Source organism: Oratosquilla oratoria, chromosome 14 (assembly GCF_046742065.1).
Source record: "Oratosquilla oratoria isolate Oo_2021 chromosome 14, ASM4674206v1, whole genome shotgun sequence".
NCBI classification, from domain to species: Eukaryota; Metazoa; Arthropoda; class Malacostraca; order Stomatopoda; family Squillidae; genus Oratosquilla; species Oratosquilla oratoria.
This window is the reverse complement of record NC_134790.1, coordinates 26,780,058-26,793,824: the sequence shown is the minus strand read 5'-3', so window position 1 is coordinate 26,793,824 and position 13,767 is coordinate 26,780,058. Positions and strand designations below refer to the sequence as shown.

Sequence of the window (13,767 nt, the reverse complement as noted above, 5' to 3'; positions counted from 1 at the left end):
CCTAGTTGGACGAAACGTCAGAAATAAAACTTCAACGGATTCTTGGCGTTTAAACTCACCACCCTACCACTCATATATATATATATATTATTTGTGACAGTCGCCCCGGATTCGAACCGAGGTCTTGTTAGATGCCAAACCAACATCTAGCAAGACACCTGGCATCTAGCAAGACTTCGGTTCAAATTGGGGGGCGACTGTCGGAAATTATTTGTATGATATGCGCTGTTAATAGCAATTCATTTCACACATATACACATATGTGTGTGTGTGTGTGTGTGTGTGTGTGTGTGTGTATTTACCTAGTTTTACCTAGTTGTATTTCACGGGAAGGAGAGCTACGCTCGTGAGGTCCCGTCTCCATATCTCATTTTATCTAAACTATTTTTAAATTCATGTATTGTTCTTGCACACACTATTTTTTCATCCAACTTGTTCCAACTATCTATTACTCTGTGAGGAAAGCTGTTCTTTTTCAGATCTCTTCTATAGCTGTCCTTCTTGATTTTCCTTCCGTGTCCTCTTGTGTTTCCATCATCCCATTTTATCAGTGTGTGTGTGTGTGTGTGTGTGTGTGTGTGTGTGTGTGTGTGTGTGTGTGTGTGTGTGTGTGTGTGTGTGTGTGTGTGTTCAAGGGTGGACAAATCCTCCGAAGGCTCCTCATGACCCTAACGCCATTCCTCACAGGTCGCCCTGCCCATGGGAGGACTGCTTCTGCTCCTACTGGCCTGCTTCGTGGTGTGTGCCAATGGGTTCCTCCCGACGGTGTCGCAGCAGAAGGATCTTCGCCAGGAGGAATCCACCTACGTCGCAGACTTCTTGGCCTCCGTTCTTCGGACGGCGCTGGGCAGGTGCCATCCGGTTCTCCTGACGCAAGAGGATGCTTCTCCGCACCTCCACCTCACCCTCCAACTGGTACACAACTTATTCCTCACACTGAAGGTTTAAGAAGGACATAGGCAAGAACTGGTTTACTAACAGAGTCGTTAATGAATAGAACAGACTTAGTAACTATGTAGTAGACATTAAAACAATTGTTTGCTTTAAGAGAAGACGAGATCATTTTATGGAGGGGGATGACAGGTGGTCAAGGAGATAGAACTGCCTAATGTAGGCCTTATGGTCTCTTACAGTCTCCTCCATTCGTATGTTGTGATGTTCTGTGTTCTTACTTGGAATATGAGTTGCAGCCGAAGTTGACCGCGAACTCACGCTCTTCGGGTAACAGTTGCAGAGGAAGATGAAGGTGTCTGCCTTCGTCTACGATGTGAGGGACTTCGTGGAGGCTCCTGCCCCAGGGGCGACGCCTCTGCAGCACCGGAAGGAGGGCCAGGGGGTCGAGGGTAAGGCCATCTTCTGCGTCGCCTACGTGATGTTCGTCGAAAAGTCGCTCGCATCCCTGGCTCTTCATCACATCCCGAGGGGAGGTGAGTCAAGTCTGCGCGTGTGTGTATGGGTGCCTGTGTATGTATGTATGCATATATGTACATATATGAAGATGCTCGCTGGCCGAACGGGCTAGGACGTCGCTACCTGCGGTGAAAGTCGAGATGATGGCGGTTCGAACCCTGCCAACGGCGAGGTGGGCCAAGGAAATGGTTCACTGAATTCCTCGCTATAATGTCCTCAGCAAAAGTACGGTTATATTAGTCAACGGATGGGTTGGATTTCGAGTTTAGGGATGGATTTCGTCCAACGCTGGAGGATTTGGGTTGGAATCCAAGCCTAGGGACGTCTAACACAATATCATTGTAGTCCACACCTCGGAAGAAATTCGAGTAAAAGAAATTGAAGATATATGTTAATAGTTTTTCATATGTCCGACATATCTAAAGTATGTATATACAACTTATTCAGTAATAGGAGATAAATTATTTAAAGTATAAAATTAACTTTAAATAGGAGACAAATTTTATGGAATATATATTGTGGCAATAATCTAACAGTCGTTTGAATACTGTAGTATGTAAATATTGGTAATTTTTATTACGCGCGAAAACTCTTCTCACCATTTACTTGATATCTATACTTTTCGCCGTGATGGAGCGGAATACTGAAGTTAACCATGCTCTTATAAAGAAGATACGACTACAAGAGGCGCTTTGGGATGTGAGGCATCCCGACTATATTAAGAGATAATGATAATATGATCTCTCACTGAGTCAGCCCTTTAATTACCATTTTCTATGCATGACAAATATCTTCTGCCTAGGGTTCAATAATCTTTGTGTGTGTGTGTGTGTGTGTGTGTGTGTGTGTGTGTGTGTGTGTGAGTGAGTGCGTGTGTGTGCTTACCTAATTATAATATACAGGAAAGGAGCGATGTGTGTGTGTGTATAATATATACAAAGATCGTCAAATTTGCATTTTAGAGAGATCGCGAGTCATTCAAAGTTATTTCGGGTAAAACATTTGAGAAAGTGGTAGAGCCGTTGGCTCTGCCAATGAAAGCTCCTTATTTCTGGATAGAGGATTGGGACTTGTTGTAGTTCCTTTTGCATGATTAGTAGGAATTTCTTTCCACGGTAAGATTGGACTTACGTGTAACCATTTATTATAGGATGAACGAATGCAAAAGTTGGACTGCAAGGTTTTCGTCGAGTAGTGTAACCCTACCTTAAGGGGCACTTTCCTAGCCTCCTGATAGGGGGGAGTTTGTGACGTACCAATACCTCATGCATGTATGGATGAGTGTGCGTATGTAAGCATGCATGTATATTATATATATATATATATATATATATATATATATATATATATATATATATATGTGTGTGTGTGTGTGTGTGTGTGTACGTATACGTATATGTAGTGTTCTTGTCTATATGTATGTATTGTCATGAACCGTTCTTCTGTAAACGAAAACCAGGAGTCTAGTTTCACTTGAAATATAAAGTAGAACTCTGAATATGACAATATACACATATACATACAACATATTCATGAATAGCATTTAGGCAACTAATCAATGGGAAGGGTAATGATTTCGTACATAATTTTTAGCCTGTCGTCGCAAATTGTCAATCAGAAAATCAGGAAAATTTCATAAGTGCTTTATCAAGTAAATATTTTTCAAATCATGTATTTGATAAAGCTTGTACAGCTTGCATGTAAAGTTCGTATAAGCAAGTCGTCGTTGTGATAATAAAGACTTCGTCCTTACGCGGTGCTTTTCCTGATTCGCTTTCGGCAGTTGCCTTTCTCTTTCACTCAATCAGATATTCCCTAAACGCACGAAAGATATCTAGAAAAATAGACACAAGTAAGATGCCCAGATAGGACCAAACCGGGAATAAAAAGAACATACTATTTCACTGAAAATTGTCTCGAAACTCTTCATTTGAAAGTGTTTAAGTGATAAAAATGAGGGGAAAAAAACACAGATCCTCCTTTTAATAAAAAAAAGGCAGGCTATTGCAAAATATATTTTGCCAAAAAAAATATGACTTGTTTTCCAAAGGCAAGTCTTGTGTGATGAATAGAGGATAGGCAGGAGGCACACATTATAAAAAAAAAAAAAAATAGCCATGGAAATTCAATACCGAATGAATAAATAAATAGATAAAATAGAATACATTGCGGCAAAGAAGAAGAGGTTGGCAATCCATAAATAAGTGAAAATATGCCCATGTACTCAATCCTCTACTTATTCCTGCTTCCTTTTATCTAGAATATCGTAATAACAAATCTTTCCCTTATTAATCTTCACTATTATTTGGATAATACCCCATTCTTTTCCAAGTCACCATTCCACCTCTTTTTGATAATTATTCTAACATTACTTAATTGTCGCTGCCTTATTTAAGTGACACCTGCATGTAAACAAATGGGTCTTCTCTGTTCCTTTTCTTTTCTCTGGTACAATTTCTTAAATTTCTATTCTATCGGGCATTGTCCATCATGTACTGGGCTCCTAAACCAAACAAGTTATCTTACACTGGCCCACCCTAGCGCTACCTGGACAACAATACGATATTTCTTCCTTGTGTGATTGATGGACCGATCCAGTGTCTGGCACAGGTTACCTAGGGATCTCCTGCAAGAGAAATCTGGGGCAACAGATTGTATATTAATTTCTCAACGAGCTTAATTTCTTTCTGCATGAATTATAACATGTGTGTGTGTGTATGTGTGTGTGTGTGTGTGTGTGTGTGTGTGTGTGTGCGCGCGCGTGTGTGTGAGCGCGTTTGTGTGTGCAATTGTGTGTGTGTAACAACGAGTATCCCTCTGGTCCCAGATTGGTTTCAGGGCTCCACGCGCTACTTCGTCAGCTACACCGGCGAGAGTCTGAGCCTTCAGGAGCTGGAGGACGACCCAGTGTTCTTCAAAACCTACGATACTCTCTTCCTGAGCCCTGACCCTGACTTCGACAAGAACGAGCCTCGGGAGTGGAGATATGATCTCTTCAGTGAGTATCACTTCAGTGACCAAAGCTGCAACCCATTGATATGTATTTCCTTTATTAAAAAAAAAAAAAAAAAAAAAGAAAGCTAGGGATGATGGTGGTGCACACAATTTGTCACGGCTCGACGGCGCAGTGGTACCGTTCGCAACCGCCACTCCAGCGGTCCGAATTCGAATCCCACCTAAGGCTGAGATAATTTCAGCATCTCTACACTGTGAGCCGCCGGCACTCCAACTCTTGTGGGTAGGGAGCTGGATATGTGTGTGTGTAAGGTGACAGTATTACCCATAGATTGCATATATATGAGCATAGAGCTCTCATTCGGGAGGGCAATAGCCGTCAATCACGAGTGCAACACATGATCCAAGACCATGGTGAATCACAGCGTCCTTGAGATAGTTTGCAGGGGGAAATTATTTAAACGATGGTTGGCTGAACGGGGCAAGGTTAGGTCAGGTTTATTTATTTATCTATTTAATTATTTATCTCTTTGTTTATTTATTTATTTATTCATTTTTACTCTACTCATATACATCTTCTCACTTTCAAAACGCATGACTTCCCCGTTTTCTAATATGCTAATGTTCGTATGATCAACAAATTCTCTGTATAGGTATTGACTATTAAAGTTTTATACAACCGATGTTTTAGGGATTTTAGTAACACCCTTTGGACCAGAGTAGCGCATCATTTTTTGTTTTGAGACTAATGTTCACTCAGAAACGAATGGTGATCATATTTCATTTTTACTCTCCCTCCGTTCTGGTGCTCTCCTTAAATCTCTCCTTGACAATTTCTGACTTCACCTCTTCAGTGCGATATTCCCCAAAGACAGACCTGCGAGATATTGCTGACAAAATACCATCAATGGATTCTAGAACGCTATTTAATAATTGTCCATTTTTATCACGATTTCCTAGAAATATTTGATGACGCCGTGCATTCAGACCACCCAATAATAAAAATTCTTCTCTGAAGGCACAAAACAAACTACCAAAGGTTATCTATCATACAAATACTCTCTGATTTAACAAAGCACAGTACATTATACTCTACGCAATTACAGGTAATTGTGTACAACATATTTGCGTTGGCATTCTTACAAAAGTAAGATATTTTATATTGTCAAAGCTTTTATATTATCATGGCCTTGAACATGCAACTAAGAAATGGTGTCCATTTAGATTTTAGTCAATATCGGCCACTTGTAAGGGCTCTACATTAAGATAATTTGCAAGGATTTATGTGTACAATTCCGTTGACCGTTTAGTTGATTTATCAAAACTCCAAGACGTATACTTATGTTAGAAAATATAATTTATCTGATAGTGATTAGTTTCCATTTTGGTAAATAGATCTTGTGATACGCCCTCATATATCTGAATACCACAAACGTGAATCGCATAATCACAGTAGATATAAAGTATTTACCATACGCTTACACCAAAAGAAATACTAAGACATGTATGTAACTATGTACTACTTTGTATATACCCTGATTTTGTATTGCGTATAATGAGCAAAAAGTATTATCACATGAAATGGCTACATAGTTCTATTCCATGTTTCTGCAATGGGAAGTTATAATCTCCTTTGTATTGGCGAAGTAATGACTTCCCATTGTGGAATCGCTTTGTGATGGCTTCAATGACTTTGCCTCGTGATAGCCAGAACCCTTTGCGCTGTAAAATAAATACGGCAAACTATTTTGTTTTATCAACAACTTACACAGAATGTCATTTGATATGCTGGATGATAATTATTTCCCTCCAGCACATCAGATTTCTTCCCGAAATCTGCGGGCTGCAAATATGTTCCAACAGTGTGATAATGCCTCTAGTTCTATGTGTCACAACAATGGTGAATGGGTTTAGTCGAAGTATTATGCATCTCCACTTCGGTGACATCCGAATGAAACAAATAATGAGTGTCAGAGTAGTTTGGAAGCCGTCACTACCCAAATACTTATTGCGCTTCACCTGCCGTGGCCATGACGTAAATGGGCTATTTTCCCTCCAATATTCTACCTCCAACCTCCATTTAAATAACAAGAATGTGACTTCGCTTCCAGAAATCTAGACTTCTCCAAGAACATTTCAACAGTATATCTAACATTCGTATAGGTTTACAATCTTAGTTCATTACTCAGCTTTGCTATATATGACGGAAATACAATTTGGTATTTGGAAATTTTAAAAATTAAGAAAATTTGTAACCGAAGTCGTTTTCAATCAAACGAACTCTCAATTGTCGGCGCTGGTGAAGCCCGTGGAACCCCAGTGTGATATTCAGATATTAGATATTTATACCCTTTAGAAATTACTCTCATCGTTTTACAATTTCTTCTTCTTCCTGTCAGCTGTCTGCCCTTTCTGCAACAATGGGAACCCCGTAGTTTCTCTCACCAACAAATGGGACCCCGTTCGAGGCTACATGAAACCGGATATCCAGCTCTTTCCAGACTCGTTCAGGAGTTTCAACGGGCACTTGTTCAGGTGAGCGAGTGAATTTCTTGGGCACAGCGATTCCCATGATAGATGTTATTCTGGTTAAGACCAGACGATTTTATTCTGTTAAATGCGTTATCACACTGGGCTAATTTTCCTCCGACTGTTGGAACAGATTTGCAGCCCGCAACTTTCGGGATGGAATCTGATATGCTGGAGGGAAATAATTTTTCTCCAGTATACCAAATGACATTCTGTATATCTTTGTTGAGAAAACATAATAGTTTGCCAAAGTGATTTTACGGCAGAAAAAAATCTGGATGTGGGCGGTACCCCCGATTAATCGGAGGCTGAAGGAAAAACAGCTCAGTGTAATAACCCTATTAGCTATTATGAGGCATAACCATTTGTTTGAAATAATATTTCTACTGTAGCACAAAAAAAAAAAAAAAAAAAAATGTGGTGGATATCTTGGTACCCTACTGCCCCCGCCCCACTAAATCCAATTTACGCGAATTTTTATGTACACGATGCCTCTTGGTCCCTACATATCGCGTAAATTAAGAACTACCTGTACATCCTTAACAGAATATCATAAAGTGTGTATCCTTTCCTAAGGGGCGTATCGCTGGACTTCGTGCCCTTCATGGAATACACGGGAGGGAGCGAGTTTGAGCCAGTCAACAGGATCGACTGCCTTGACCTTCGGATCATGGACACCATAGCCCAACATCTTAACTTCTCCTTTGACGTGAGTGGTGCTCTGGTGGAAGAAGGATGGAATAAAGGGAGGTAAGGGGGTAGATAGAGAAGGAAGGAGGTAATGTGGAATGAAAGGGGTCAGAGAGAGAAGGAAGTAGGTAGAGAGGAGGCAATGAGATGAGAAGAGAAGGGGACAGAGAGGGAGGCAAGGAACTAGATAAAAATAATAGGTAGAAAGGGAGAGAAGGAGGTAGACAGAGATGGAAGGTAGTGAGGGAGATAATGAGATGGAGCATAAGAATGAAAGAAAATGTAAGAGACCCTAAGGCCTACATGAGTCAGTTCAATGTCCATTACCACTTGTCATTCCCACCCACAAAGTTATCTAAACTTCTCTTATAACAACCAATTGTGTCACTGCTCACTACATGGTTGTATTCTTTTTGTCAACCACTCTATTAGTAAACCAGTTCTTGCCTGTTTCCTAAGGAAGGAGGTAGAAAGGGAGGTAAGGAGGTAGAGAAGGAAGTAAGAAGATAGAGAAGGAAGTAAGGGAGGAAGGGAGATGTGACAGGATCTTCTTGTTTCTCTCATCTACGGTGAACAGCACGAGTCACTGTGGATCGTCTCCGGTGATCTGAAAGAAGGGGTGACCTCTCTCGATGTGACTCACTACTGTATTGAATTGTCACAATAAAGACTACCAAGAGGAGAAAGACCAGAGGAAGATCATTTGGGAATCTATGAAACGTTTTAGGCCTTGAAAGCTTCAGAGTTGTCGATGACTACCAGAGGAATACCACAGAGGAGTGTAATTGAAAGCTCACAAGAGGAACGGGAAGAACCACATTGGTTGTCTCTCTCTGTCTCTCTTCCCTCTTGGGGAAAGAAAGCGGGTTTTAGGGTAAAGTAAGGGTGAAAATGAATCAAGTTAAGAAAATTTGTAGCTCCTGGAGGGTTTATGTCCGTCTCTTCCTTAAACATTTTAAGACGTTATCACGCTGGGCTAATTTTCTTCCGACTGATGGAGCAGATTTGCAGCCCACAGCTTTCGTGAAGGAATCTGATGTGCTGGAGGAAAATAATTTTCTTTCGGCATATCAAATGATATACCATGTATTTCTGTTGAAAAAAAAAATAGTTTGCCCTTTTAAACGTATTCTGAGGGGAAGTCAGCCAAATATCTTTCTTTACTATTGTATTTTCTATCTTTGACATTACAGTTTGTAGCACATGAAGCACATTCTCTATCTGCAGTTTTGAGTTCAATCACCGACTAAACTAAATACCCCAGGCGCTATATCGGGGTTGTGCGTCTGTATATGATTGAGTTATGCACGGCAGATAATTACATCACAGTATTCTACCTATTTCTAAAAGTCAAACAAACAAAGAAATGGTGCAAGGAGGCATGTAATTAACTTGTATATTTACTTCCACTATCGCAAAATATCTTTTGTGAACAATTCCACCAACCTGGATACTTCACTGCAGCTTGCATTTCCCGTTGGACGCGCAACCCCGATATAGCGCCATCGCTCGCTGACGCGGCAAGACATCCTCCAATAGGACAAAGTAAACGTGTGTGTTCATTCTCGGTATGACATCTTCGCTTCTGTCACCGATACAGGTGTACCTCCCAGCCGACCGACAGTGGGGCACGCAACTGCCCAACGGCTCCTTCAACGGGATCATCGGAACCATTGCCAAGTACGAGGCTGACTTCTCGATGGACATCTCCATCACTTACGATCGTGGGGTCCATGTCGACTTCACGCGTGGGTACACCATGGACCCCCTCGTGGTCATCATGAGCAAACCCAAGGTTTGTGGGTTTTCCTACATCTCGTCTGGGAAAACGCTTTTTTGGTTTTGAGTCTCATGAGGTTCAGGGAGAGCACTTTTTTTGTTTTGAGTTTCATGAGCTCCTGGGAGAACGATTTTTTGGTTTTGAGTCTCATGAGCTTCTTGGTTTTTTTTTTTTTTTTTTTTTTTTTTTTTTTTTTTTTTTTTTAGTCCCATGAGCTTCTAGGAGAACGCTTTTTTGGTTTTGAGTCTCATGAGCTTTTGGGAGAACACGTTTTTGGTTTTGAGTCTCATGAGCTTCTAGGAGAACGCTTTTTTTTGGTGTTGAGTCTCATGAGTTTCAGGAAGAACACTTCTTTGGTTTTGAGTTTCATGAGCCTCTGGGAGAACACTTCTTTGGGTTCTTATGAGCCTCTGGGATAACACTTTTTTGTTTTGAGTCTTATGAGCTTCTGGAAAAAAAAACTTTTTTGGTTTTGAGTTTCATGAGCCTCTGGGAGAACACTTCTTTGCATTTGAGTCTCATGAGCTTCTCAAAGAACAATTCTTTGGTTTTGAGTCTCATGAGCCTCTGGGAGAACGATCGCGGGTACAAGTCGATGTGGGCGTCTCCAGGAAACTCATAGTCATCAAAGATAACCTACATCCCCAGCAAAGACGATATTATGATTCTACCAAATATGTCTGACCATAAAGTGTGTGTGTGTGTGTGTGTGTGTGTGTGTGTGTGTATGTGTGTGTGTGTGTGTGTGCGTGTGTGTGTGTGTCTGTGTGTATTCACTTGGTCTTGGATCACGTGTTGGACTCGTGATCGACAGCTATTTCCCTCCTGGAAGAGAGCTCAGAGCTCGTAGGTCCGATCTATGGGTAATGCTATGACCTTGCACACACACACACACCCAACTCCCCGCCCACGAGAGTCAGAGTAACGACCCGAAGCGCAGCGGTACAGAAATAATTTCGGCCCTGGGCAGGATTCGAACCCAGAACTGTGGGCCACCATTGTGGCAGTTCAGTGCTCTACCAACTGCGCCACCGAGTCGTGTGTGTGTGTGTGTGTGTGTGTGTGTGTGTGTGTGTGTGTGTGTGTGTGTGTGTGTGTGTGTGTGTGTGTGTGTGTGTGTGTGTGTGTGTGTGTGTGTGTGTGTGTGTGTGTGCATGCATTGTACAACCCCCTCTCCACTACTTTCTCAATACATGTATTTTCCACCAGTAACCTCACAACCCTAAAACCTAAGGGGAAAGTTTTTGTCACCCAAACGGACAAATCAAAAGCCTCCAAAAATTCTAAACCTTTGTTCTGTGTTCCCTCCTCAGCCTCTGCCGCAATGGTTGTCGCTGGTGCGCCCTTACCAACCACTCGTGTGGCTCTGTTTCCTGACGGCGCTTGTGGCGGCGGGGCCGTCCTACTGGGCCCTCCAGAGGGTCTCGGTCATCGACAAACCCAGCTCGCTCTCTCATGCCTGCTTCACCATGTACGCCGCCATGCTCACGCAGGTTCGCAACCACTCGCTCTAGTTCTGAAGTATATGTAGTTGCATGTATAGGATTATACATGTATTTACATATGTATGGATGTGTGTGTATGTATGCACATATGTATGTATGTATGTATGTATGTATGTATGTATGTATGTGTGTATGTATGTATGTATGTATGTATGCGCGAGTGTATGTATATATGCACATATGTATGTATGTATGTATGCGCGAGTGTATGTATGTATGTATACGCGAGTGTATGTATGTATGTATGTTTGTATACGCGGGTGTATGTATGTATGCGCGGGTGTATGTATGTATGCGCGGGTGTATGTATGTATGCACGGGTGTATGTATGTATGCGCGGGTGTATGTATGTATGCGCGGGTGTATGTATGTATGCGCGGGTGTATGTGTATACGCGGGTGTATGAATATATGCGCGGGTGTATGTATGTATGCGCGGGTGTATGTACGAATGTATTGTATTGCATGCACGAATGTATGCACATATGTATGTATGCACGAGTGCATGTGCATGTATGCATCATTTTTGCACCTTAATGCTTCTTCAGAGGGAGCTTATATAAAACTCATGTATATGCTCTATGCATATTACCACGTGTGGACACAGCACAAGTCTTTTGTAAGAGAACTTACTTTCCCAGAGTCGCCACTGGCCCAAGAACACTGGCCTTCGGATCTTTATTTCACTGTGGCTCCTCTTCGGCTTGGTCGTGACGACCTCATACATCGGGAATCTCACGGCGTTCCTGACGGTGCCCGCGTCTTCGCCGACCGTCAACAGCCTGGAGGAACTCGCGCGGTCAGACTTCACCTGGGGAGTGCGGAACAACGGTATGGCCGACTACCAGCTCTTCAAGTTCAGTAAGGTCAGTGGATGTTCCTGTATTATCATTGTTATTATTATTATCATTTTCATTACTATTATCATTATTATTATTGTTCTTATTACACCATCAGCCTTGCGGGTCTGCCTCTATATTCGTGGCGGTAAAATAATGTCGCCTCCCAACCCTGCTTCCGCCTCCAGGAACCGTTATACCGGACCATCTTCGAGGGTCTTGACCTGTGCACGTCGTTGTACGCCTGCGTCCAGCGCACCCTGGACGAGCACTACGCCTTCATCACGTGGAAGACCCACGTGAGGGACGCCATCGCCCGCAAGTTCATCGACAAGAACGGAAACCCGAAGGTCCACATCGCCAGGCGAGGGTTCTTCCCGGGGCCCATCGGGTTCACATTGCAGAAGGGCTCGCCACTTAAGGTACCAAGTCAAAAGAAAACACACACACACACACACACACACACACACACACACACACACACACACACACACACACACACACACACACACACACACACACACACACACCTTGATGGCGCAGTGGTAGAGTTCGCGGACGCCACTACGGCGGTCCGGGTTCGAATCCCGCCCAGGGCTGAATTAATTTCAGTATTACTGTGCTGTGAGTCGTTACTCCAACTCTCGTGGGTGGGGAGTTGGGTGTGTGTGTCCGTGTAAGGTCACAGTATTACCCATGGATCGGTCATACGAGCTCTGAGTTTTCATCCGGGAGGGTAATAGCTGTCGATCACGAGTCCAACATGTGATCCAAGACCCTGGTGAAACACACACACACATATACAGATCAAAGGAAAATACACGCACATAAAATTATTGTAATGATTATGATAGTAATTATCAAATTCCCCCAAATGAGAGGTTTTGATTATTTTTATGGCTAATTGGTTTATTATTGAGACGATTCTTAATCTGTCGATTAAACATACATCTTATTGAGAAAAGTCAGGATCATTGAAGAAATAAATCACAATAATCTTAAAGTGTATATCCTTTGTTTGCAAATCGAACTATAGTGTACACCTGATATACGATTACCCCATTTTGTGAACAAGTTGTCGACATTATACTTCGTTTTCACCTTTTTCCTAGCCCCGCACATTCCTTAATATCTAGTTATTTCCAGTTTAAAGAGGTTATCACATTGGGCTTCACGGACTTCACCAGCGCTGACAGTTCGTCCGAGTAAAAACGACTTCGATGATAATATTCTATTTTCTAAATCTCCAAATATCAAATTATCTTTCCGTCATATATAACAAAGCTGAATGGTGAACTATTAGATTGTAAACCTATACCAATTTTAGACAAACTGTGGAAATGTTCTTAGACAAGTTTGGATTTCTGTAAGCGAAGTCATGTTTTAGATATTCAAATGGAGGTTGGAGGTAGGATATGGGAGGAAAAATAGCCCAATGTGATGACTTCTTTATCTACCGAATTTCAAACTTCCCTTCCTCCTCACCCACTGACATCGACTTCTGAAACGCACATCTATCGACTCGGACGCACCTGATTTCTTTCATTCTGACAGAGGAATTTCGATGGAGTTATACAGCGATTGACGGAGGCCGGTCTGGTCAACATGTGGCTTGCTGACCTCATCCACAAGCACAGCAGGGATGCCCTTAAGGAGATGAAGGTAAGATGCAGGGAAATGACTAAAAATAGACTAAACATGGTGAAACATTATGAGAATATGCTAGAGACGCCATGTTTTCTTCGGGACATCTCCATCAATAAAAGCCGAGACAATGTTTATTCATATTAGTGTGAACACCTTTTTATTGCACATCTAATTATTGAGAATTTTTCAATTTCTTGCTTGTGCAGGAAGCTGCTCTTATGGCGGCAGAAGGAGCAACACCTGAAGACGGTGATGCTGCCGAAGAGGCTCTGGACGAAGTCGAGAATTCGCGACAGCAAGCCCTCACGACTCACCACCTTCAGGGCGTCTTCCTCCTCTTCGCCGTTGGGATCATCCTCTCCTTCGTCGTCCTTCTGCTGGAGGTGATCACGTCCGCCTACGCCCAGGATTAG

The 13,767-nt window shown here is 42.3% G+C and overlaps 1 protein-coding gene across 1 annotated transcript; it reads left to right on the top strand.

Moving 5' to 3' along the window:
* Positions 1–1,240: 1,240 nt before the first annotated feature.
* On the top strand, positions 1,241–13,767 carry LOC143032603 (glutamate receptor U1-like). The gene is made up of 11 exons (XM_076197474.1): positions 1,241–1,427; positions 4,238–4,408; positions 5,472–5,512; positions 6,722–6,900; positions 7,471–7,603; positions 9,185–9,379; positions 10,678–10,857; positions 11,510–11,734; positions 11,896–12,129; positions 13,262–13,369; positions 13,561–13,767. Exons 1-11 carry the CDS (start codon positions 1,241–1,243, stop codon positions 13,765–13,767), a joined length of 1,860 nt encoding a protein of 619 aa, XP_076053589.1.